Here is a 27,705-nt window from a genome sequence, read left to right on the forward strand (position 1 = left end):
TTAAAGTATGTGATCACAAGGGGAATCCAGAACTCCAAATTAAAAAAAAAAAAAAAAAATAGGCAGTTCTTGACAATATCTGGGAAATGCCATGCGACTTCAAAATGGGATTCACAAAAGCTTAGGTCACTGAGCAGCTGTTTACCTTCTGTTTAGTGCAAGTCAAAAAAGACAGTCAGGACAACATCATTTAAAAATCAAATGTTCTCCTGTGAAAGTTAACAGAATTATGTATGAGGAAATGGCTTTGAGCTAAAGATCCAGAAGCCTTCAGTATCTTCTGAGCAGCAGCGTCACTCAAGAAACATGACACTTAATCCCACTACAACTCTATGAGGAATACGGCCTTCTCTTCTTTGCTAATGGACTAATGTGAAAACTTCAGCTTATGCTATGGGACAACTATGTTCCAGACTCCTCTTTGTTAAAAAAATGCGTATGAAAAGCTCACTGCTGAGCACTTCTATTTTTGGATTTGGGTAACCAAAATGAAGCATAACTAGAATTTAGGCACCTACGGTTTTGGGTTTTTTTAAGACATTTCTTGGACTTCATTCTTCCACTGTGACAGCTCTTTATTCTGAAGTCAGAGGAGTGAAAATTTGAGGCTGCTACCACAGCCACAAAGCTGAAGCAGGAGCAAAGAAGGGCAACAAGGCTTGTGAAAGGCGTGGAGAATATGCCCTATGAGAAGTGACTATGTAACTGGGGCTGCTTAGTCTGGGGAAAAGGAGGCTGAGGGGAGACCTTACTGTTCTCTTCAAATACCTGAAAGGTGATTGCAGTGAGAGCGGGGTAGGTCTCTTTTTACTGGCGATAGGTGACAGGAAGAGGGGAAATGACCTCAAGTTGCGAAAGGGTAAGTTTAGGTTGGATATCAGGAAAAATTTCTTTAGAGAAAGAGTTGTTAAGCACTGGAATAGGCTCCCCAGAGAGGTGGTTGAGTCACCATCCCTGGACGTGGTGCTCAGGGACATGATTTAGCAGAGTTGTTAGAGTTAGGGTAGTATCATTAGGTCATGGTTGGACTCAACGATCTTTAGGGTCTTTTCCAACCTGAGCAATTCTACAACAGAGAAAGCACTACCACAGGTCTAGCTCTTTTAATGATTTTCTTATATGTGGCAGTCAGGCAGAAAGATTAAAGAACAAATAGCATTAGGAAGGTTGCATAAACCAACACTGCCTGTCCTGTATGTGTTTTGAACAGCAATGGAAATTTAGGTCTACTTGTCATCCAATTTGCAATCATTTTTAACATTTTTTTTTTTGCCTCATTCCTCTAGAAATGCACTAAAACACAGCATTCTCCTCGAGAGCAAACATCTGTATAATTAGTTTGCTGCTGCCTAAAGCAAATTAAATGAAAAATCTATTATGAACCTGTAAAAAATTTCTAAGAAGCAATTCTGTCTAAGGACTCACACATCGGCAAAAGATATATGAAATATATCTATTCCTCTAATAGAAAAAGGAATGCTTTCTGAATTACAGCCATACTATCAAGTTGAATTTAAAACGTTTTTATGCAAAGTTATGCAAGAAACCTTGAAATGCTGAGCTATTTTGTGCCTAAGAAGCATTTAGATATGTAACTCAGCTTCTTCGATTTAAGCATTTTTCCTTCCACCATAAAAGCTACTTTTTTTTTTTTCTATGTATAATAATAAAATAACATACATTATGGGAATAGGATACATATTTCAGACAAAAATACAGCAGATGATTCACATACTTTGGGAAAAAAAACAAACAAATTATCAAAATACTTCATTGGTAAAAGTTTAATTTCAACTTACTTACAAAAATGAAAAAATATTTTAACATTCACCATACAATCGAGCAACCTGGCCCTACTGACTATCAGCTATAGGAAGGCATTTAAGGAAATGATGGCTGTGTCAAAATGAAGGCTAACTTCAGGCATGTATGCTGCATTAAAAAAAAAAAAAAAAAAAAAAAAAAGAGGAAGAAAGGAAAAAAGAAAACCAAATAACCTCTTGTTTGCAGGAAGCTAGCTGCTTAGCCTAGTTTTTAAAGCTAATTACAAAATCCTCTTTCATACTGGTCCAGATGTCTTGACAATTTCTTCCTCTAACAGAACTGTGAAAAGAAAAGAAATTTTATGAGGTCTCCATAAAACTTAATTCTAAATCTTTGCAAGAAGAAACAGCAATATGACACTATACTTTGGATATGGAAATTAGTATTCAAAGCATTTGCTTATATCATACAAGTATGCTGTCACTCAAGCACATTTTTATATAGACAGTTTTATAACTACTACCTCAGTAGGGGATTTAAGGACAAATGAACTTTTTCTTTGTAACGTATGAAACAACTTCTAAGCTTTATAAATTATTTAGATATCTTGAAGCACAGATCTGTATTCAGTAACAGGAAACATAAAGCAAGACACATAAAAGAACTCCTAATGCAGTAATCCTAATAATGCTTTGCAGCATTATTCATAGAAAAAAACTAACAAAATGAAGATAGCATGCAATATTAAACTTAATATTATATCTTAAATTGTAAATTATGCAGCCTTCATTTCAGTGTTTCTCTACTTCATTACAATTGTTCCTGAGACAACTTCTGTTGTTATTTTAACATTTTATAACTCCCATTTCTTGAAGATTTTTGTTTTTTTAAAGAAATGAAAGCAAATTATCACTGCTCTTAACCCAACACAGGAATATGGCAGCAGTCTCCTCTTTTTTATATTCTACTATTTTTTAGAGTAGAAAATAAAAGGGAAAAGAAACCCAACAAAATGCCTAAAAGAACCTATTCCACTCATCAAAGCAGAGATTAAAAATGGTTTGAAAATCTTTGGGAGAAGACTGGGAAAATCCAGTGGCTATCTTGCCACCACTTTTTATGGTAAAGCATAGTACTGTACCTAGATGTCACAAGGTCTACGTCAATGTCCTGACTTTTACCCTCAGCCAGAATTCTCAACACCTTCGGCCACAGATAGTTTTCTAATATGAAGCTATTTCAGAATATCAACGTACAGTATCATTTTTGGGTTAAGAAATAACTACAAGTCAACAGAAATTCAACTGTCATTTATGGTAAAACATGAAATTAAGCACACAGAGCCTGGTTGTCTGCTGTCGGGTATACAGAATGGTCTAATAGCCTTACCTTCCATCTGTTTCCACATTCATTACAAACAACAAACGTTGTCATAGGTTCATCAGCACTGCGGGTTTGAACCTTTGACAAAGGCAAGAGCCAGAGCAGAAAAGGAAAATTAGCATGTTCAACTTTTGTTAGCATGTGTTCAATGAAAAGGTTTAAAATCAAAGTTTAATGTTAAGTAACTACATTTGGATAAGAATATAAGTTAACTTTGCATCCCAGTTGAAAGCACTTTATTTTGTTTGGATTATATAGTGATCATAAGCTTGTGTTTTGACAAGCAGTAAAATACCAATTTCAGTACAGGAACTGTTCATATATTTCTAGGAAAAAATCTGTGGTGAAGCTACACTTTAAAGCTACAGCATAGGACACAGACACAAAGACTTAAAGTTTCATGTCTGAAACACAGCTTTCTGTTTGAAATACCTAACACAACACTAAACTATAAACATAGCTGATCATGTGATCAATACTACATGCCCTGCAGCACCACTACAGTTCTTGCACATATATTATAATAAGAAAAAATTCTAAGTCAGAGTCTAGCATCAGTCAAATGTAGATGAAAATATATACATATTCACTACCTCCATTAAGAAAAGGTTTACACATTACAAACAGTGAACTAGTTCTCTTCCATATAAAACTGTATTATTAAAATTAAACCAGAAGAATTAGCAAAAATTCAGCATCACAAACCAGCATTTCAGGCTACATACATACTGTGCTTGAATTTAGATATTTGGTAAATTAATACAATTAAGACAACAAACATTCTTTACATAAGCACACCTACATAGGCCCAACTGTTTCCATGTTTTGTACTTTGTTAGCATTTTGTAACGTCATTTTGTAATGAACTCTTTTTTCTCTGACCATGTTTATACAGGGCTTCAGCTTTGAGAAAGGAAAACGAACGTCCCGAATAACCACATACCTGGGTATATGTACAGTTCTTCTTTTTGCACTTGCCACATGTAAACAGATCCGTTTGGGTACCTCCTGTTTTGGCCATCTGGTGCTCTCTGATAGCCTCTTTGGTCAGATTTTTGCGCATTTCTTTCAACTCATCACTTGCCATTTCCTGTCACAGAAAAAATGGCAGAGTTTAGTAGGAAGTTCTTGTTTTAAAGAAAATGAGGTGTGAACCATAGCTCCAATGTGCAGGATCTCAAAAATACATAGTAAGCATTATGTGCACAGTCAAAAAAAAAAAGTTGTTTCTTTTTTTTTCCAATAGCATTTTACTCTGCATTCTGCCTTGATGTGGAATGCAAAGTTTTCTATTAATGCCATTTCCCTTAAGATATCATCTTCAAGATATAATTATATAATAATGTTTTATAGCCATTACATTTGAGAACTTGGTCCAATATACTAATTAAAACAAATAAGGAGCACCGGACAACATGAAACGTGTTTCTGCATTTGTACTTAAACACACATAGAATAAAAACACTGAAAAAATACACTTCAGATACAACCTACTTTTCTTTCCCCATTCTTTTGCCAGCCTCAATTTTTTCAAGGCCTCTATATAAACCACAAAAAAAGCCATTCCTTGATATCAAAGCTAGTCATGATTTTTGTTACTCCTATATACAACTTTATACCTATCTGGGGCTGGATATAGGAGAGGGTGAGAAGTAGCAGAACCCAACACGCATAAGCTGAACTACAAAACTGAAATCAAATGCTATCCATGCTTTTATTTTTCTTTCCTATAACATTTTATTTTTCACTTCTGATTTTCTTTATAAATCAAAACAAATCTAGACAGTGAGCATCTATTTGAACGGGAAGCTTCTGTTAAAGTGCTCAAAATGTTCTTTCAATAACAAATCTAATTTGATTCAAAGGCCAATTCTCCTAGCTTCCTTCCCATATCATTTATGTCTTCTATTTACTGTAAAGTGTTTCCTTCAAAATCATTTGACATAATCTGTCAAATTTCAGATAAACTTTAAGTCAACACTAAAAATGCCAACTGGACACGCACTTCAAAAGCACAGTGCTATACACCTTTCACAGAAGAATAACAGCAGAGGCTAGTATTTGAAAAACAAATGGCAAGACAGGGTAATGTGGATGGTAGTATTACATATCCAGAAGGGTGAATGGCTTAGCAGCTTGAAGTCAGTCACTACCCTGAGCATAAACCATCACTAACAGACCATAGAATTCAGAATCCTTAGGGTTGGAAGGGATCTCTAAAGGCCATCTAGTCCAATTCCCCTGCAATGAACAGAGACACTACAGTTAGATTAGGTTGCAAAGAGCCTTATCCAGTCTCACCCTTCAAAGTCTCCAGGGACAGGGCATCAATCACATCACTAGATAACCTGTTCCAGTGCCTCACCACTCTCAGTGTAAGAATTCTTTTCCTTATATCTAACCTAAATCTACCCTCTTTGAGCTCGAGGCCCATTGTTCTGTATTTCAGAGAATCTGGCAGAGAGCTTACCTGACTCACAGAGAAATTACATTTTCAGGAACCACTAAAATACACCACTTTCATTTCCTCTGCCCTCTATAATTCAGACTGTGCAAGCCATGAACAAGTCGCAGTCCTTCAAAAGTTCAGGCATTTTTCATTAGTTAGTTAGCGGCCAAGACATAAGTCCAGTAGGGAAACAGTTCAAGAGCTTTGTTTTACTTACCTCTGCAGTCATTTTGGCAAATTTGTCAGGAGGTATGTTCCCACATAACACGTTTTTTCTTAGGTTCGGATTCTTTGCATCCTTGAGATTCGCTATCCTACTTCGTACCCTATTTTTGTATTTCATATCAGTGTTTTTTAATTCTTGAAAAATAGGTGCTTTGGACTTAAGGAACAGCACGAGTAAAACAGAGCACTGTGCATTGCTTTTTTGCAGGGGAGCAACCGTTTTAAAGAGAAGTCCCTCCCCATACTCCCATCTCCAAACAGCAGTTATTCTCTGCTCAGCACAGCAGACAGTACTTCACATCTTGCCAAAGCCTAATCACTGTTCAGCACATAGCTGGCAAGACATGAATTTGGGGATAATAGGATTTTAACAAAAATTCACAAAAATCACCCAAGGACATAAGCCCAGTTCCTTGTTCTCATTTAATTTCTAATATAATTTCTGTATTAAAAGTAAAATTAGAAGTCACACATACACAGATCCCTCTGTTTAGTTTGTGGTACTGTTCTAAATACTGAATTTCAGTACTGACGTGTTGAACAGTTTGCTTGTTTCTGTTTTAAATGAAATAAAATACTCAACACACAGATTAAGTGAACTATTTTTTTTTTTTTTTTTTTTAAACAGTACCAACGTTCTTAAATACTCTCATCCTAGAGCACAGATACGCCCAGCAAAGGATATCTTCTTCAATCTGAGAACCCAACTCTTCCTCATCAGCGCCAATAGCAATGTAATCATCTGAGGAAACAAAAATAAGAATATTAGCACTCTGATGATCTCAGCAGTATTTTATATCACTGAGATCCAAGCTGGAACATGAAAAAAAAAAAAAAAAAAAAACAAATCACAAATAACTAAAATGAATTTCATTTGTTAAGGGTTGGCTGACTTATAAAAACTTGTTAACAATACTTAGAAGAAAAATCAGTGAAATGAAGAGCAACAAGAGTTGTTTAAAAAAAAAAAGTAGAATCACCTTAAATCTTTCAGACAAAATTATCTCTAGCTGAAATACAAACAATAATAAAAAACAACTATGCTATACAGAAAAAAACACATTGTCTTCTATTATGCTTGGCAATTACCCATCTCTAAACACAGCGCATCTGTGTTTAGAATAGGCTATTATAATGAGAAAACATTCTTTATCAAGTTTTATCAATTCTTTCAGCCCACACAACACCAGCTATGTTTTGTATGCATGCATGCAAGAGAAAGATTTCTCTAGAAATACAGTAATTAAATATTATTGTTAAAAATATGCCAAGTAGGGAATGGTCATAAAATGTGCAAATTAGAAGAAATGAACCACAGCAATATTGTAGACAACACGACCTAAAACATCTCCAGATAATTGTTTAGTGTTTCTAACCCAAACCCTTCTTCATAAAGACAGCTGCCTTTCCAACACAGCCTGGGACAAATTAGACACTATGTGTTTTCCTCCTCATTCTAACATGGGTACACTTTGATGAGTAATAAAAACTCAGTTTCTTCTTCACCTTAAGCAAAAGGGCACAGAACCAGAAAACAACCACACATTTTGAGACTGACATTAGACCTCTGGATGATCAGCTTACACACTGAACAGGAGGTAAATTACAATAGGAGGTAACACTACAAAAACATTTCTTGGAAACCTACTGAAAGTGGTCAACTACACGATTACAAGAACTAAGAAGCCATATGCATCTTTATAAAAAGCTGTTCATCCTCTGAACTACATATCTGGAGGATCCAAAATCTATGGCCTTTAGTCAGCTCTGATTTCTGCCTGTATCAAAATTCATGTGAATTAAAAGTACAGAAGAGAGTGAAATAGAGTAAAACATAATTTCAGAAGTCCGCTTACATTGAGTCAGGTTACACTAAGAACAGAGAAAAGTTCTTGCAGATGAGAACAATGCATAAGAAAGAATTCAGGTCACTGAGTACAACAGTTGATTTGCTCACTATCTAGCGTATTATCATTCATCAGTTCAAAGACACACAAGTGTACAACAACAATAAAAGTCAAGTAATTCCCAGATGCCTCAAAGGCAGGAAGATGAACAGTGTAAGACTAACTGTGACTATATCCACGAAACTTCAAGGTTAAATTAAAACAGAAAGGCATCCTTCAAGATCTAAAATCTGAAGGCTCACAGGACCTCTAGAGTAAGAAAGGCAGTCATGCTTATGGTGACGTTCTCACTCAGAGATAAGACGAAAAACAGCAGTTTCCATTAATAGAGTCAAATGAGGAATTACAGAGGAAATAACTTCCTGTAATGAAGGTTCTCTGTAGGCAAGATATCAGATGAACAGAAACCACAAAATGTCCCATATCACTAGCAACAAGAAAGTAGTTCAGTACACTCCTTTGTCGAGATTACTCTGTTTATTGCATCTTGAGTGAACTGACCTATGGGTATGCACACACAACTGGACATAAGAAAGGGTACAGTAAACAGGGACAAGAAAAGAACAGAAAGAAGAAACAGTTAAACTTTAAAATGTTGTATACGGAGCTCACCTCCTGTTCTGAGAGCTGCAGAGAGCATTTCTCTACATTTCACTCGTACAGAATCCGAAGTGCTTGGAGCTCGTGGAAAGGAAGGGATGAAAGAATTTGAGGGAGCGCTACCCTCCTCCTTTCTGCTGCTGGAGTTGCTACTTGAACTGCTAAAAAAAAAAAAAAAGCAGAAAAAAACTCTAATAATAAACGTTTTTTGCTTTCTTCAAATCACTTTGTTTGAGGGGAACCCACAGATCTTTTGCTATAACCATTTAATGATATTAACAGAAAAGAAGAACACAAGACACCGTCCAAAGTCAATACAAGACACCACTCTAGAGTCAAAACAATTTTAAGAGTGTCTTCAGAATATTTACCAGGGTATTCCACACAACAGAGACGACAGCAAGTATTTAATCCCATTATGTGGTTACTTATATAGTAAGTTTTAACTCTCAGTTCTCTACGTTAACATGAAACCATTTTTCCCTTCAAGGAACTTTACTTTAAAAAATAGTAAAGAAATATCACACTAACATTCAATCTGCTTACTGTACTAAAGTGGTACTATGGTTTAAGAAAGCTTTTGCAAAGTCTGAAAGTGTTCTTCTCACACTGGGACAAATAATTAGAGGTTATATTCTAAATTGAAAATGGCTGTTGTAAACAGATTTACTACAAGCGGGAATCCGTAGAGAAACCAGACTTGTTGATACTATGCAAATATTCTTCAGCACCTCAAGTGCCATTTAGATGGGCTCATCTTTCTGACAACATATATTTTGTCTTTACCAAAAAAAGGTGCAGAACAAGACTGTTTTTCAAACATAAAAGCTAACAGACAAAAGAAGTATTCTAAACCTCTAATGTACGTAATTACCACAAAGTTGTAACTGAAAGCTACACTTCTCAAAGCTCAGTACTAGTATCGAGAGAGGAAGGAGTCTCTGACAGATAAGACAGAATAAACAATAGCTAGACTGTCCATATCTTGTCCTGTGGCTTTCGTCTTTTCTTAATGTGTCAGCAGTAGTCGGATCTTCTTCCTTAGCAACATACCATTTTTTTTGTACAACTGTACACATTTCACAAAATAACATGGAAGATGTCTCTAATATTTAAAATTTTGGCCCAAGTGTATGTATAAATTGGTTGATTTTTCAGGTTAATCCAAATTTATACTGAACAAAGCTATCTGTCCTCAAGGATTAAGTACCTTTCCTCTCTTGCTTCAGGGCTGTTTTGTGAGGAAGATGCAGGCTCCTTTTTCTTTTCTTCAGAATCTTTATCAGTTGAAGGTCCATCTGGGAACACAAAACATGTGAAACTTTTACTCAGTAATTGATTTAAAGCAGTTGTACAATATCTCTGATAATTTCTTCTGAGCCAGTTAGACATGCTATCAACTCCTACTCTCTGATTTGTCTCTCTCTTGCAGTACAGCTTTTCACCTCTCACACCCTTGCCAACCCAGCAAACGAAATCTATGTCAACACTTCAAATCCTTCAGGCCAAGTCCAGCATCTGCTTTAACTGGCAGTGAAAATACAATAAAAAAGATTCTGAAGTAGCTTGACACTAAATGAGCCGCCTGCTTTGGCTTCCTTCCTCCATTACCTACAGAGAACACCCAGAGACACCGCCATCACTCACCTAATTTTTGTGAATTTCTCCTTCCAAGCCCTCATAGATCTGTCATTATACACTAACTCTGTACACCGTTATTACTTGGATGAACTTATTACAAATTTTAAAAGAGAACTAAATTCAAAGAAAAACAGAGAAAAGGCTCAGTCACAAACTGGGTATCTAAACCTTTGCTTAAGCATCAAAAAGGAACCTCATTTCCTGAAGGATCCTATCCCCATGTTTCTCATGAGAACCTGTGGTATGAAACACACAGATTCAGGTCTCTTCTTACTCCAGCACTTAAAACACACTAAGAATTCCATCTCCAGATGTAACCAAAAATTGATGCCTACAAAACAGTCTGAGATCCAGGCAAGTCCACAAAATTCTCCAGAATATTCTCTACAGGGGAGCACATATCTATACTCCCCTTATATATTACTATTATATATACTCCCTTATATATTTGGAGTGATTGTTTTTAATAAACTGAAAGTATTATTTAAAAAATCCTAATAAAGATACTGGTTCAATCAAAGTATTTATTTAAAAAAAAAACACTAAAAAAGCGAAGTATAAGCAGAATGGACTGCAGAAGATTTTTACTATGACACCCGAAGACAGAGAAAGGAAACAAACCCATAATCCATTTTTAACACGCACATTCACAACTAGTCTCTATGGCTACAAACACACGGTAAATACATTTTTAAATATTCTATTTATGCATGTTATCTCATCTACTCACATCTTCAGCACATGACAATTTTTGCCAGAGGTTTTTAGACAGATATATCAGTATGTATCTTAGAGTAAGCACTTGTGAACATTTACTGATACCCTGATTGTGTCTTTCACTTACATAGGGCAGAGTATACATGAGACCAGAGGGTAAAGTAGGAGGTAAAATCATGGCTCCTTCTAACCTGCAGAGCAGTCTATGCAAGCATGTCTCAAACAAAAGGTCAAACTTCAGCAGCTGAGACAACTGAACCATCTTCAGCGAATATGCGTTCAAAACTACACTATCTTTAATATCTCAGAGAAGAGTCTATATATATTTCTCTTAAATCCAGCTTCATAAATCTGAAAATAAAAACATTCTCTGCTTAGTAGAAATATTCTTACTAAGTCACTCACTTTTATGCATCATACATTGAAAGTAGTGAGGAGGTTCAGTGCCAAGCAGTAATTACTCTTAAACTCACACATGAACAAGGATTACTTATTTTATTAATTATATACCTTTCTTTTGTCAACACAGTGTTTAACAGGGGAAAAAAATATTTATCCTTGAGAAATAAAAGTCTCTTCCAATTAGCTTTTTACATCCAGTGGCCAGACTCTGAAGCAAAGGAAGAATGACAGCTAATGGGAACTACAAACCACCATAGAAATCTAACAAAGAAAGATGAAAAAGCAGCTTGTGACAGACACTTAAAAATTCAAACGAACAAGTGATTCACATCAAGAAACACACAGAAGCAGATAAATATTTAGAATTAAAATTTAAATTACCTAAGTTCCTCTGAAGAGGCATGATTTTTTTTTTTTAATTGTACAGCTATTATAACTTACAAAATCCTTTTTTTTTTTTTTCCAGAAACAAACTGAAATTATCATCAATTTTAGAAATGAAAAATGTAACTTCAGTTTTAGCCACTACTGCTTCAAAAGCCCATTAACAACAAACTAACACACCCACTTGAAGCTTTTTCTTCCTTTTAAATAACAGAAGTTAATTTAAAATAATATCCAGTTAACTGAAGGTTTGCAAACACAACTCCAGTCTACCAGAAGGGCAGGAAGGAGGATTCAGAGAATTATAGGCTTGTATGTCTGACCTCAGTACCAGGGAATGCCATGGAGCAGACCATCTTGAATGTCATTGTACAGCACATACAGGACAACCAAGTGATCAGATGCAGTCAGCACAGATTTATGAAAAACAAATTCTGCCTGACTAACCTGATCTCCCATGACAAGACGACCTGCTTAAAAGATGAGAGAATGCGTGTCAACATTGTATACCTTGACTTTAGTGAAGTATTTGACAGTTTCCCATACCTACTGGAGAAACTGGCTGCTCATGGCTTAAACAGTTGTACAATATGTTGGGTGAACAACTGGCTAGATGGCCAGTTACAGAGAGGAGGATGTTGCTCTCTTTCTCACATGCCTAGCAATTGGACATGAGAAAACAGTCTCAAGTTCTGCTATGGGAGGTTTAGATTATATATCAGGAAATTTCTTCAAACAGAGAGGAGCCAATCATTGAAACAGGCTGACTGAGGCAGAGACAGAGTCCCCAAACCCCGGAGGTATTTAAGAGATGTGTGGGCAGGGCACTAAGGGACGTGGTTTAGCAGTGGGACTCAGCAAGTCAACCTGATGGCTGGACTTGATGATCTTGATCATCTTTTCCAAATCAGGTGATTCCACAGCTCACACGTGAATGTAAAAGAGATATTCTAAAACTACTTTTGCACTTGCTATCTTATAAATAGACATATTATACTCAACAATAAACACTATTCCTGCACACGGACTGTAATTTAGGAATTTATTTTCTCAATAAAAACTTGAATTCAACCAGTAAGTTTTTAGATGTCCATGAACAACTAAACCTAATGACAGCATTACCATGCCTGTAATAAATAGTCTTAGACTGTACCAGACTTGCTCCAGCAAAATCAAAACTAAGTTTGAAATAACAGAGGATCATATACACAAATTCAACTGAATAACACACTTCTGCATAGTCTGACTAGTGTTAACTTGGTAACATTAAGCATGCCTGAGCAATTTTGTTTCAAGACAGACTTTTTTTTTTTTTTAAATTGACATTTCAAAATGCGCTTGGACACATTTTTATTGTGGTTGTTTTTTTTGTTTTGTTTTGTTTTGTTTTGTTCTTTTTTTCCCCTGGCAATACAGCATCAGACTTACACTTAATGATAAGATTATTGTCCAATAATTCTGCATTTCCAGCCCAGTACATAAGCTGACTGAGGTTAAATCTACTTAAAGGTCTAGACGTTCCTTCTCACTGTAAACTCTTAGATTTTAGTAAGAAATTTGAAAACTACTGAAAAATTACTAATTGTGTATATATATATATTTGAAGAACTCCTCATAACAAAAGTTGATATCCACTGATTAATCTGTATAACATAATCTACATACTCAAGTACTTGGCAAAACAGTAACTTCTTGCAAATTCCATGTTATGACAGAATGTTATTTTATTCTGAGAACAGAATTTGCTTCTTCATCTAAATTGTGACCAACTAGGATGTGTGGTTTAACGTTTTAATACCAACATCTGAAAGCAATCTTTCACTATAGCTCACGCAGTGACTCACTCCAGATATTGCCTAAGAGCCCTCTGCTGGGCAGCTTCTGACCTCACTTGAAAATCCATTTGTAACCTGGCATAGTTTTAAGCAAGCCATAAAAATCTGTTAAAACTCTGGTGATTCACAACCTTATTTTGATTTCTAGTTTCCCATGCACCCTTAAAACATAAGTTCCAAAAGCATTCAACTTAGTACATGCAGCCTGAACAAAGATTCTTTCCTAAATTCAAAATATCATTTATAAAAATAACTCACAAAGATTTCAGATCTCTGAGTACAATGCTTGGTATGATTAACAGCTGTCCGCTTCTGTTGCCATCTTTCATCCATACCATTTTACATGCACTATAAACAGCATAATCGAAACTGATTTCTCAAGCAGCTCAACATAGGGTATTTCGTATTCTTCTGAGAAAGTCAAAACTAATGATAAAACAGAATAAGAGTACTTCGTAAGATTCCCACCCAATAAGTCACGCAGCCCAGATAAGTCTTGTAATTCTGGAAGTTCTAATTACCAAGCAATGAAACAAGAGATGAAACATTTGATCTACTGTGCTTTATTATATGCTCTACATTGTCATCAACAAGAATCTAATTATGTCAGATTTTAATACAAGAAGTGCTGTATTTTCAAAAATAATTTGGTTTTATTCTGTACGTGCATAACCATAAGTGCAACAGACTTAGCATAATCATGTACATGCAGCAGTATCTGCCCCGTAACAAAAATTAGAGTAAGATAAAGGTAACATACTCTCTGCCCCAGGAAGAACATATACAGTTCTGACTGTAGTCAAATATTTGCTATTTACTTTCCAGTTCTTCATACGTTTGAGATCACCTGATGTAAGCAGCCTAAAGGTAGATTCTCACAATTGTCTTAAAACAATCTGAATGTAGCAAGCCATCAAAAGGGGCACCTTTTAAAGTTCCATCTTTCCCCAGCTGTGTGCTACTGCTACAATCCCTTTGCAAGAACTGCAAAAGAGCTGGATCAAGAAACTGACAGTTGAGAATTCAGAAGAAATAAACAAAATAATTAGTTTACAACTCCCGAGTTCCCTTTTCTGACCTCTTCAGTATAGGAATGAGCAAGAAGGCCCCTCTGCAGAAGGGAAGGAAAACCTCTTTCAGCTGCCACCTATACTTGGATGAACCTACCATTACCATCAGACACTACAGACTTATTCCAGTCTTCCACAGTAAGAACACACTCAGAGGTTGAAGAAGTGTTTTACAATGTTTGAATAGTTAAATATCAGTCAGCCACAGGTAACATATATTAACACAAATTTGCCTGACTTCAGACATTAAAGAAAAATCAAGCAGAAGACTATTTCTATCATCTTAAACAAATAGAAATCCCTTTGTTCACTGGGTAGTGACACCAAAAAGTTACTATTACTTGCCTAATTAGAATTATCTAATGTTTAAAAGTGTTAAAAATATCTCTGGTACAGAAGCTGTTGCTTACAAGGATGTACAAATTATTGAAAAGCAGATTATAAAAACTGTCACAATTTCTCCTTTTTTACATATCAAAGCACTGTCTAATTGAAACAAAGACATTTCTATGCCACTTACAAAAGGAGTGATAAAGTATTTGCTAATACTTCATGACTGATAACACAGCTAACAGGGATAAAATGAGGCTAACAAAACTGAGGCTGACTCTGAGGCTGGCAATGAAATGGCAGACATGTATTTAGCACATTTATCTAGACAGAATATCAAATATTTAAATCAGTAGAAAATCATACAAACTGTTTCCTATTTCAAAATCTTAAGCTTCCTGAAGCTTAATTTATCTAAATTGGGATACAAAGAAACAATTGAGTACAATACCATGTTGTATTAGATCCAACTATCTAAAAGACAACTTGAGATTTAAATCTTTTCAAATACAATAAGTGCTACAAGATATCCTCATACAAAACCCTGTTAGCAGAAAGCTTTCCGTAACTGCTTCGTTGCAGTCACGGAAATGAAAGAAAAACTGTTGGTTCACTAATTAGTAAATTTTCTAGAACTATTAGGGTTTTACAAAGTACAGGCTTAATTAGAGAAACATTCACTATCTCTAACAGAATTTTAATTTTTTTGTTTGTTTGTTTGCTGTTTCTTCTCTTTACAAATGAGTTTATAACCAAACTTCAAAGGCTATACACTTTCACATGAGGTTCTGCATGAATTCTTCAGAGTACTTTTTACATTTGACAGAGGAAATAGTCAAGAAAGGGATCTTTAGCTTTTAGTACTGCAGTACAGTACTGCTCGCTCAACAGCACGCAATGAGGCTTGAGAAATGAGTCATGTTGCAGAAGCTGGTTTCCTACCGTTTGTCAGCACTAGTCAACGCATATTAACTTTGCTTCTGACCATATTTTCACAGTAATCATCCGTGGTAGTCAAAGAGGTTAAAAAAAAAACAAAAACCTACCTCAGCACAGATAGTTTCAATACTTAAGCAAGAGCACAACTGTTTCTGAAGAATGGAAGCATAAGGTTCTTTATCAAGTCTACATGTAGTTGTAATATACAAAATTATTTTTTTTAAAAAAAAAAAAAAAAAAAAAGGGTGGTGTCATACCTAACAGTTTCTTCCAAGATTTGATCAAAGACTTTGCTAAAGAAGTAACTTCTTCATCTGTGCTTTGCTTGCGTATTGCATTCACCGACATTCCAATTCTGGTAGTCTGCAACAGAAATGAAAATACACACTATAAGAAGTGGCATGAAGATAATTGAATTAACATTTCTAAAGCTGCGTTTTAGACAATTTTATTTTAAAGGGACATGTTTTTATTTATCTTTACGAGTATCAGGATGAAATGCTGCAAGCTTTTACATAAATTTATTTTAAAAACACACAGTACATTTTACAAAGAAATACAACACTACCATTTGTCTCCATCACAGAAGTTCAGAATTAAAGGAAATTGGCCCAAGTATTTCTGTCCTTAAACCACTTCAAAAAAACTCTACAGACTACTGACCCAAACTAAGTGTGGCATCCAGACTACCTAAGAACGTGAAAATCTTCTACACATTTTACTGTTCTAAAAAAATTACTTTAGTATAGGTTCTAACCACAGAATCTTATTTTCCTGAGACAGAATGACTTTTATATATATGAGCATTTATATTTGGTACGACCAGAAACTTGCTAAATGTTTCAATAACTTCGTATTTTTCAAATTCCCATTTACTGACTATGGAAGAAGCTGTACCTGTCATGTTGGGGATGATCATGTTTTAGGTCCTAAGTCATTTTGGCAACATTGAGACTTATTAAAATTTTAAGCACAGAGGTTTCTGCGTTTAGGTAGAAACAATAAGAAAAGCTTATCATTCTGAGAAGGCCAAGCTGGCAAATAGGCTTTAAAGCTTTGGCTCTACTGCCACCTATAGAGTGAAGATGAGATTTATGAACTACTCAAGATTTTTTTTTTTTTTCCCTTTTAAGATCTATGTCCATGAGGACATAAGTTATAGATTTAGATAAACAGCAGTAAAAGTTTCATTTCACAATATTTGCAGCAAACATCTTAATAGAATAATAAATAATAAAGAAAGAAAAATAGAACACTTTCACACTTTCAGTTTTGGGAAAGAAGCATTTTGTACAAGTATTGTACTACAATATCATATTTTGATTGATGACTATATTTTCACATTGTTCTTAAGATGCCCAGCTTTGTTGCATTTATTAATTGCCAGACTCACTAAGTATGATTTATTCTATTTATTTTTGCAGTGGCTTGTCATAAATATCTTCTCCTTTTCCTTTAAAGGAGAAGTTAAATCTCAGCGTTACACTAAAAAAGGAAATGATTTGTTTCTGAAAATTACCCCTTACAGCCCACACAGAACACTTCTCTAGGCACTCTGGATGTGCTAAATGACTGGAACCATACTGAAATCTTCAGTAGATATTTCAGCAAAGGAGGTACATCAAAATTTGAGGTCTGAACATATTTTAGACTGAAGAAAACAGATGGCTACTCACTTGTAACTAAGGTTTCTCAGGATGATCTTTGTGCACATACACACTAACAGAAAGCATCAAACAGGTGCAGAAGTTCTTCCCCATTTCACTTTTCGCCCTCATGGTTGAGCACTGACGACAGGCCAAGGACTTCACTCATGGGCAGCTATTTAGCATTTCTTTACTACTGCCTACATGCTCTTCCCATGATACGCTGTATGGAAACTGCTGAATCACAGCCTAAACCTCTGATTGATCACCTGAGGCGAGCAATGAGTCAGCCCTGGGAGCACAGGTGAAGGGGCGGAGCCTGGCTCCACCTCTCCTAGGCCCATTTAAGAGCTGACTGCCAGTGGGGAAGGATCTCTTTCTTGAGATCCCTCCTTTGAAGTTTTACAGCTAGCCCAGGAAAAGGGTAAGCCTTCTATCTATTCTTTTTGGTGTAATAACCTGCTTAGCCAAACTCTCTTGTGTATTTCTTAATTATAACACCCATATTCATTATTATACCCATGCTTTAGCAACTAGCTAAGTATCGCACAAAGGCCTAAACAGAGCGGAATTGATCAACTACTGGATATTATCCACAAAAATGATTAGATGGCTGGAGCATCTCCCATATGAAGACAGGCTGAGGGAGTTGGGCTTGTTCAATCTGGAGAAGAGAAGACTGTGGGGTGACCTCACTGCAGCCTTCCTGTATTTCAAGGGAGCTTATAAACAGGAAGAGAGTCAACTCTTTGAAAGGGTTGATAAATGCAAGACAAGGGGAAATGGTTTTAAGTCGAAAGAGGGAAGACTTCTGTTAGATATCAGGGGGAAATTCTTTACAGATAAAGTGGTGAGGTGCTGGAGCAGGCTGCTCAGAGAGGCTGTGGATGCCCCATCCCTAGAGGTATTCAAGGCCAGATTAGATGGGGCCCTGGGCAGCCAGGTCTGGTATTGAATGGGGAGGTTGGTGGCCCTGCATGTGGCAGGGGAGCTGGAGCTTCATGATCCTTGAGGTTCCTTCCAGTCCAAACCATTCTATGATCCTATGATTATGTTTACATTATAAAGATAATTTTGAACTCCATAAAACTCTCCTCTGACTGAGAAAAATGTACCTAACAAAAAAAACTACCCTTCACTGCTAACTGGGAATGATCCTCCAATTTATTTACCTGAAAACTTATGCAAGCAATCATGAAAGATCATTGTTATATTCACCAAATGACTGCTTTAACATCAGCTATCAGCATTTGAAATTTCCTCAGTCTTCCAACCTACAGAAGTGTTACTATGAGAATCATTTCAAGTCAAAGACTGGTATTTCTGTCTAGTCCAATTTAACCCCTGAAACTCTGTACCAGTTTATGATATGCAGGTATTCAAGAACTCTGTTTAAGTGAATCACTCTTCCCTACTTCATGTTTCTGAGCACTTGTTTGCATTTACTGTGTTCTGTTTTTGAAGAGTAAAGAAACTCAGACTTGCATAAACATCTGTTTTTCTCCACCAAAGCATTCAGGCTGTAGGCTTAATAGCTAGGCCAAGCAGCTCAGAAAGAACAGTAATCGCTAAAGCAAGCAGAGATGTTACCAACTTCAAATTGCAATGAAGTAATAAGACGGAGTTTGGAAAACTTGGCCCAAAGGACTGACAAATAAAGCCCTTGAAAATAACCACATCAAGTTTCCCAGGTCTCCATGGCTTGCCAGTGGACTGGCAAGTAATTAACAAGGACTGCATTTCACAGCTCAGTTTTGAGTAGGGGTGTGCACCTGCATGTGTGTAATTTCCAGTAAAACCTGCTGGTTCAAATGAAGACATCTACTTCACTCACTGTCTAGCTGTACACTACCTACAATGAGAATCTGAAGGCCAGTGTACTCATTATTATGCACCTGCTATAAATTCCATGTGACATGAGCTACTGGCTGTTCACACAGGTGAGCAAGCTTACACATAACTTCTGGTATGTAAAACAGATTGTGTTTAACTGCTTCATCTTTCTGTGACAGAAGTCCAATAAGACAGACTCACGCCACAAGCACTAGCCCAAACTGCTCAAGTGTACTTTCCCACCCCATGCAGCACTTGTAAATTGTCAGAGGATGCCCCCAGTTCAGACTGAAGTGACAGTCATGCCATAAGATGAATTGTCACTTCTCTTACTGCAAAGGAATAATGAAACTATCAGTCAGAAGTGCTCTTTTCTGTGTAGGCAATTTTGAAATGGTTTCCCCTCATGTCCCATGCTGGTTTGAATATATCAGTCAGTATTTCCATCTACACAGAGGAAGTTAGTGCTCCCATTCTCTCACTGTCATCCCCCTTGACATTAGCACACCAATGACCACCAACTAGCAGAGCCAGGAGTGTGATTACTCCACATTTGGAATCATTCTTCCAAGTCCTCCATTGCTTAAGCAATTTTGGGAGACTACTAAACTTACAGCAGACTTTACATGTTTATTGAACTCGGCAAAAATAACACAAATTTCAGTCTAAATGAAATCTTACACAGCCAAAGAAGTGTTTTGGATACAGGAACGGATGCTTGAGTAAAATTTGTCTAAGCTATAGTTAGTCTACTAAGAGCAGACAAAAACAGTCGATCCCTTTAGACTTACTGTAACAGAGAAATTTTCTTTGAAAACTCATAGCATCTGCCAATACAGATTAAAACCAATCCTTTATTAGAAACATTACTTTACTTTTAAAATAGATCCATGTGATGTAGATGGGAATAAATAAGCTTATTTCAAATAGATCAGAAAACAGGACGGAATTAGTATGCAACCCATATAAACTGAGCTAGTGTGACACAAGTACCCTAAAACACAGACAGGTGAATTAAAATTTATCAAGATTAAGAGTCATCTCTGTTTATTACTAAGAAAAGTTTACACAGCAAATGAATAAGAGTCAATTACCTACTTTATTCAGACCCTTAAGGTCTGAAGGGGAAAAGAGCGCAGTGTCATATGAGATATGCTAATGCATGCAAAAAGGTGAAATTTTAATTAAAATTCCAATATTAAATGGCAATCACTAGTACTAATTACGTACTGAAATACATTATACAAAAGCATAGGCAAGACTGACACTACTTAGATCTTTCCAGAAAATTCTGCATCTGCAAATTAAATGTCACTTAAAAAAAAAACATTACTTTTCGGTCTTTTCCAGTGTGCCTATCACAGCAAAAAAAAAAAAAAACAACTGAACTTCTGCTAACCTCTGCTATATTCAAATTTTCAGAAATGGGTAATCTCCAGTTAATTTAGGACAAAAGTTGATCATTGCAGAACTACATAACCAACTCTAAGACTTTACATGTAAATAAAGTTCATTGATACACTTTTTTTGGAAAAATTTATAAAAGTAATGTTAGAGATGTAAGAGATAAGCAAAATGAGATTATATGCATGTAAGAGAGAGAGATTGTCCCACACCATCATATCCCATACAGAGGATGCAAAATTGGTACTGTAATTAACTACAGAATTACACTACTGAAAGGTACATATTTAAACAGGCAATGATGAAACACAACCTACCAGAAGATATGAACTACACTTCTCCTCAATTACAGTCCAGAAACAGAACTAATTATGTAAAAGGAGGACCTCTTATCAGGTGCATAATCCTCCATCAAAGAGGGAAACATATCATACTTGTATTAATAAGAAATTAAGAATGCATTTAAGGGAAATCTATAACAGTGCTCTCCCTCTGCTCTCCTGTGACAACATTCACCATTGTCAAATCAAAGCTCAACTTTAAGAACTTGCCACTGGAAGAAAGTACTTGAGAGCCCTAAATTGTAATAATACTGTTTAGCCAAAATAGCAATGATTCTTCACGAGCTTTCTCCACAGGAGTCTATTTAAGTACTGCAACCTTCTAAATTTGCTGGCTTCGCTTTCATTATTACAGAGTTAACTTTTGCAACATAACAATAAAAGAAGTTGTACCTGTAATAACTCAAGGGTCATGGGAATATTCTTAAGCTCCTTTAATAAATCAAGAGCTCCAGCCTGCAAAACCAAAAAAAAATAAGTCAAGTTAGTAGGAATCAAGAACTTCAAAAATATAGTACCAACAGCATATTCTTAGTCTTAACGGTCCCAGATTGGATCCAAGCCATCAGCTTTCAATTTACCTACAGAAAAATCCCAGGAAAAGTAACATTCTGATTCACTAACTCTAAAAATTAACCAACCTGAACTCAGAATTCACAGTATTCACTGAAAGACTAGAGAAGTTTAATCCTGTATAAATCAAATGCCAGTCATTGTATTCTTTAAGTTGCTCCTTAACCACCACACATCCTCTAGAAGATGTCCTCAGTCACTTATCATAAACTAAACAACAGCCACGTACAGTGAAGAACCTCATGTTTGAGAACAAGAACTTGGAATTGAGAAACTCTGCAGAATCCATCAGTAACACAGCTGGTTATAACTAACTTTCCTATCTGTATTTAGAGTGGTTAATTTAAGCCATAAAGTCATACTGGTTCATACACTGTTCTACTAGACACAGGTTTACTGTCCACCACAGAAAGAGACATCTGTATAAGCATGTTTACTAACAGATGTCCCAGTAACAAAGCTGAACAAGACTTGCTTAGAAGTCTTATTTTCAACTACTCACTTTAAATATTAATTCAGTGAAATATACGTATATTAAATGACGTAGGTTAGTGCAGACAGATAACAGTATTCATTCTACATCACATTGGCCAAGCATCAACTTCTTCCAAAATGGAAGCCAGAGACCATCCCAATGCATTTGTTTATTATATGACTGCCACGTGGCTCTCTTTATTCCTTTTGCACTGCTGTGATAAGGAAAGGTACAAACAAATACTGTATGAGCAGCAAATTTCAAGATAGATGAGCCCATTTCAAAGACTGCACTTAATAGCAATTATAATTAAATAATTAATGTGTCTATACACACAGCTACTTCAACAAGTCATTCGCTTGCCATCCTGGCCTTATTTAAAAGTTTTCAAATATGTCGAGCAACATGCTTCAGAATTTACTCATTCACTTCAGTAAAGCTGTGCAGCACCCACTCCTCACCACACACAGGGCTGCCCAGCAGAGGACAGCAGCCTCACAAGCTAAGACACGCCTGCTATTATTCAAATGCATCTGGTTCTCAACTTAAGGACAGCAAGAAGTTAAAGGACTTCTCTCATAAGAGGCCACTAACTTCATCACACCCCTGTCTTTTTTTCTTTAATTTAAATTTGTTTGGAAACAAACCCCCAAACCCCCTTCTTTCATTAAAATTCATTCCCTTCTCTTTCTTTACCTCTCACTCAACATATCCTATTTTGCTTACCATATTTGCTTTTCTATACTTAAAATGTACATTTTGCATATCTTTATTTGCATTTGTCTTTGTTTTTAAGTTCCCCCCAATCAACTGCTCACACTTGTTACAAGGGAACTCAAGTAATCTGCTGTTGCACCTGCACCGTCTTACAATTTAACCACTAAAGATAACACACACAACAACTACTAAGAGGCTAAGAAAAAGAAAAGTTTCAGGTTTTTTTTTTTTTTTTTCAGCATCACATCCGAACAGACACAGGTTGGGATGCTTTCAAGTTCTGCTACAACCTCTTGCAAGTGACAAGCAGCTAAAACCAGAAATGTAATTAACTCCTACCTTGCACAAACCCAATTCATTCATGAAACCAAAGATCTTCCATTTCTCTGTTACAGAAAAAAAAAATCCTAACTTCTATCCATGAAATACAAGGCTTCTCCAAACTGAACTACCATGCTAATCCATATCCTTCTCTTACCACTCACGTATACTTTTTTTTTCCTATGCAAACACTGATTAAAACCAAATAAGTTCATTAGCTTTAAGAAAACACAATAAAATCAACTTCAAGAAAATTTTCTTAGCCAAAAATAAGCACCGTATTACAAAAAAAAAAAAAAAGAAAAAAAAAGAAAAAAAAAGATGTCCTTCTCCAAAAGACAATACAATAACACTTACCTCCAAAGTAATTAACTTATTAGCAAACTGTGCATGGTACGCGATTTCAAAATAAACTCAGGATATTGCATTCTGGTACAGCACAGCAACGATACTGTAATGCAAAGTAGGAATTATAGCATGTTTCTCATCTCATCTTAGAAATACATTCCATTCAAAATTTCCCTCCCTCTAGTTTGTTTTTTTTTCTAATTCTTCTCTAGTCAATTACATTAAGCGTACTAAATAGTAGATGCTTTACAATTAAATCTGAATTAAAAACTGTACCATTGATAGGTGTATAATCAATAGGTATGCAGATGTTAGGCTTGGTAAAATTATAAGAGTGAAAAGTTATTCAATCAAAATAAATGGAAACGCTCACTGGTGTCACAGACTCACAGTAAACCCCACAAGGAACAGTTTCCAGGAAGAGACCCTTCCTCAGTGGCAGACAGCCCTTAAATGGGGTCTAGGAGAGGTGGAGTCAGGCTCCACCCCTTCCAGTAGGGCAGGTGAATTGCCTTCACCTGTGCTCCCACGGCTGATTCATTGCTCGCCTCAGATGGTCAATCAGAAGTGCAGGCTGTGATCAACAGTTCCCATACAAAAACACATTATAAAGATGATTATAAATCTTTTTTTGCAAAGCATTTCTGTAATTTTATAGGAATTGAAAGACACAGTCCCATTGCAGGTGGCTTCCAGCTTACCTTACTTTTCATCTATGCATTTAGCAGATTATCCTTCTCAGCCTCCCTTAGATGATCAGATCATAACAACAGAAACGTGCTCTACGTGTATAGTTTAAAGTTAGGCTTCAGGCTACAGAAAATGTAATGTGTTTATGAATATGGCAGACCTATACAGTTATACATCTGATCTACTTCAGGAAACAAACATTTATTGACACAGATAACTTTACGTTTTCTTTTCTGAACTCACTCAACTGTTTTATCATCCAACCTTGTTTTTTATACTTATCAAAGTAACTTAGTGGAAGAAGTGTACCTACACACAAATGAGAGCTACAGGAGGGTACAAGATGCATTTTAACCAAATCCCAATAATTCTGAAGTAGTGACATCTATCTCAAAAATGTAAACACCTGAAATAACAGCAGAATATGTATCTCACTGTGTATTAAACACAAAATTGCATTGTTATTTTGTCCTTCAAAATAAAAGATCTGTGTGCATCACTTCAGTACAACAGTTATGAAATCTGCCCAGATACAATTAAACCCTTCATCAAAGCAAGTCACCAAGAGCCTGACTCAGGATGGGTGTCTGCTCTGACTGCCTTTTCATCCCATCAAAAGAAACGCTGCGCAGCTCTCTGTCACAAGCACAGAGCCTCCCTGTGTAGAAGACTGTTTCCTGCCATCGGGCTCTTGACAACTTCAGAGAGAAATGGCATCAAAGCCTTTTTTATTGACGGGTTTCATCAGATCATTCTCAAAGACACACACTAAATGTATACTGAAACACAAAAGAAGTGTTTCAGACTAAAATGCATGTTGGCAGCATAAAGAAATGGTTTAAGGTTTCCTGTTCATTTTAGAATCACAGAATCATTAAGGTTGGAAAAGACCTCTAAGATCATCTAGTTCAACCATCAGCATATCCCCACCATGCCCACTAACCATATCCCTCAGTACCACATCTCCACATTCCCTGAACACCTGCAGGGATGATGACTCCATCAGTCCCCTGGGCAGCCTGATCCAATGCCTCACCACTCTTTTAGGACATTTTTCCAAATATCCAACCTGAACCTCCTCTGGCAGCGTCTCATTGAGGTTTGCCCCATGGACATGGTGCCACTCTGCAGCTGTGAGACAGTTTGCTTACACAAACCAGAGCATAAGCGTATCCCCTGCTGCTGTTAGGAGTTACAGCCCTAAGCCTCCCAAATCCCCAAGAAATAGATGATGGTCAGTCACCAGGAGCATCCACAGGATCAGTGCACTGACAGCCATTCCCAGGTTGTCTGAGATCTGCCACTTGCCTTCTATTGTCAGAAACCTCCCAGATAACACTGAATTGACTGTATCCCACTACTCTCACTATCATGATATTCAAACATTCTGCAGTCAACATGTCTTTCCTAGAATCACAGAATGGTTTGAGTTCAAACAGACCTTAAAGCCCATCCAGTTCCATTTGCCTATCGTGAGCAGGGTTGCCACTACCAGCTCAGGCTGCCCAGGGCCCCATCCAACCTGGCCACCAGGGATGGGGCACCACAGCTTCTCTGGGCAGCCTGTACCAGTGCCTCACCACCTCCGAGTAAAGAGTTTGCCCCTAACATCTAATCTAAGTCTACGCTCCTTTAATGTAAAATCATTAACCCTTATCCTTTCTCAACACAAAGAGTCCGGTCCCAGCTTTCCTGTATGTACTGGATGTCCTCTGACATCCTAAGAAAGAATCACTACTCCAACATCAGAGCTGGGAAAGCGAAACAATGAATCCTTTAGTGCTTAGAAGTTGATAGGGGGGAGGGGAAAGGAAGAAATGAGTATTACTGTATCATGAAAAGCTTGCAGATGAATTTTCTAAGAGCAATAGGGATGTGAGCCTCCCCTTGTGAGGCGGACTGCTGCCAGAAACTTCAGCACCTGGGTACAGGTGCTGCAAGCTGCCATCCCTCCTGTACCAATCTTACTTAAAGTATCTGGTGCTGCTGTTGGCTATACAAAACTTGGTCCAGTCACTGGGAACCAAATAAATTTCATTGCTTTACTGCAACTGGAATTGCTACAAATATGCAAACCTTAGTAAGTACTGTTGATTTTTTTTTTACTTTTGCAGGAAAAATAAATATCGCTGTGCCTACTGTAGAGTTTTGTAAACTGAAGCATCACACCGTTTTTAACGCTTGTATGCTACTTTGTGTATCACCATATCAGGCACTTGGCCTGATAAAGGGGGGAGGGAGGTTTGGTGCTCAGCCCACGTGTGCCTCAGAACCCTGCCCACACAACCTGGCCAGCAGAACCGGGACTCCTCAGCCCCCTTCACGGCTTTGAAGCCTCACCGTCAGTACTCGAACACGAAAACAATGTATTCGGTGGATAGACCCGCCCGCGCGTTTCCCACCCAACTGCTGGCCGCGTACCCGCCTGCTCCGCCGGGCTCAGCGCGGACACCTCCGCGGGCCGGCACACCGAGCCCGCCTCGTCCGGCGCCGGGACGCGAGGAGCCGGGCCGGGCGAAGCAACCCCGACCCCGTCGCCAGGCCAAGGGCTCCCCGGGCCGCCCCCGAGCGCCGCGTGGCCGCGCGGAGCTTCCCGCACGGCAGCAGACCCCGTGGGCCGAGAGGGCCCGCTAAGAGAAGGCAGCGCGGAGCCGGCTGGGGGCCGCGCCTCGCCCCGCCCCGGCTCACCGCGTTCTTCTTCTGCACCATCTTGTCCATCTTCTTGGCGATGCGGATGATCTCGTCCTCCGTCGTCATGGCTGCCGGGGCCGGCGTGGCGGCGGCACCCCCAGCACTGAGACGCGACGGCGGAGCCCGGCGGGAGGGCGGGACGGCGGCAAGGCCGGGACGGAGGCGGGCCGCGGCGCAGCGCCCCGACCCAGCAGCCCCAGCGGCGGCGCCAGGCAGCCCCGCCGAGCGCCGGCCGCTGGAGCCACAGGCAGCGCTGCGGCGCGCCGACAGCAGGCGGGGCGGGGCGGGCCTCAGGCAGGGGGCGGGCCGCGGGAACAGCGCTCGTACCCGCCTCGGCCTGTGAGCGAGACGGAAATAGAGCTGAGGGCACGGCGGTGGCTGCCAGGAAGAACAAAGTGCAATTAAATGAGCTGCTCGCTGCGTTATCCTCTCCAGTTCGCGGTGCTCGTCAGCTCTGAGAGAAACACACCTTCCACGCAGTTACAGCCTCTCAGCATGCCGCCAGTAATCATTCCGTCATTTTGTTTTCGACTGCCAGTTACAGCACTTCGCTTTAAGCTGGGGGAAAATCCCTTCTTCCCTCGAGCCAGAAAGGTCTTTCAGAAAGTCTGCCTCTGGAGGGTGTGTCGTGGAGATGACAATTTTAGATGAGGTTCAGGACTCAGCTCTAATACAAAAGCAACGGAGACACAGCAGAAATCTTTACCTAAGCCCCACATTACGTTGCAGGGCACTAAATGCCTCCTGGTCTCCACACTAGCCCAAGTCTTGTCTGTGTTCAACTGGGATACAAAATGATGAAGCTTGATGTAAATCTATGATGTGCACCACCAGTTAATTTGCCCATTAATTTATTACCCTTAATCTTGTTGTTGAGAGAAAAACAAACAACAACAAACCAGCATCATTTAACTACTTTCACTGCATTTACTTCAAGAAAGCAGTCGGTATAACTGCAGGTTACATGAAGATGATATGCAGATTATCCCCTGCTGAGATTCAGGAGGGTGTTCATGCATG

At 37.9% G+C, this 27,705-nt stretch overlaps 1 protein-coding gene across 4 annotated transcripts; it reads right to left on the reverse strand.

Moving 5' to 3' along the window:
• Positions 1-1,766: 1,766 nt before the first annotated feature.
• Positions 1,767-26,943, reverse strand: TCEA1 (transcription elongation factor A1). Of its 4 annotated transcripts, XM_085221096.1 has the most exons (11): positions 26,683-26,940; positions 23,314-23,407; positions 21,264-21,326; positions 15,904-16,009; positions 9,539-9,626; positions 8,341-8,489; positions 6,507-6,563; positions 5,814-5,968; positions 4,091-4,237; positions 3,154-3,225; positions 1,767-2,103 (listed from the first exon to the last, which is right to left on the reverse strand). In XM_085221096.1, exons 3-11 carry the CDS (start codon positions 21,282-21,284, stop codon positions 2,095-2,097), a joined length of 804 nt encoding a protein of 267 aa, XP_085077222.1. In that variant the 5' UTR covers positions 21,285-21,326; positions 23,314-23,407; positions 26,683-26,940; the 3' UTR covers positions 1,767-2,094. The 4 variants fall into 4 exon arrangements, with proteins under 4 accessions (XP_085077222.1, XP_085077220.1, XP_085077218.1 ...); XM_085221094.1 differs by lacking the exon at positions 23,314-23,407 and having other exon boundaries at positions 8,341-8,486; positions 26,683-26,943; XM_085221092.1 differs by lacking the exon at positions 23,314-23,407 and having other exon boundaries at positions 26,683-26,941.
• Positions 26,944-27,705: the final 762 nt, after the last annotated feature.

Source organism: Meleagris gallopavo, chromosome 3 (assembly GCF_905368555.1).
Source record: "Meleagris gallopavo chromosome 3, MGAL_WU_HG_1.1, whole genome shotgun sequence".
Lineage (NCBI taxonomy): Eukaryota > Metazoa > Chordata > Aves > Galliformes > Phasianidae > Meleagris > Meleagris gallopavo.

What these genes read in the sequence shown, in the direction of transcription:
- TCEA1 (XM_085221092.1), bottom strand. Translation starts at nt 26,751, where the DNA reads ATGACGACGGAGGACGAGATCATCCGCATCGCCAAGAAGATGGACAAG. An exon ending in TGCAGCTCTCAGAACAGGAG is followed by an intron (nt 6,564 to 8,340) that starts GTGAGCTCCGTA and finishes TTGTTTCCTCAG; the next exon opens with ATGATTACATTGCTATTGGC. An exon ending in TTGCCAAAATGACTGCAGAG is followed by an intron (nt 4,238 to 5,813) that starts GTAAGTAAAACA and finishes TTTCTGTGACAG; the next exon opens with GAAATGGCAAGTGATGAGTT.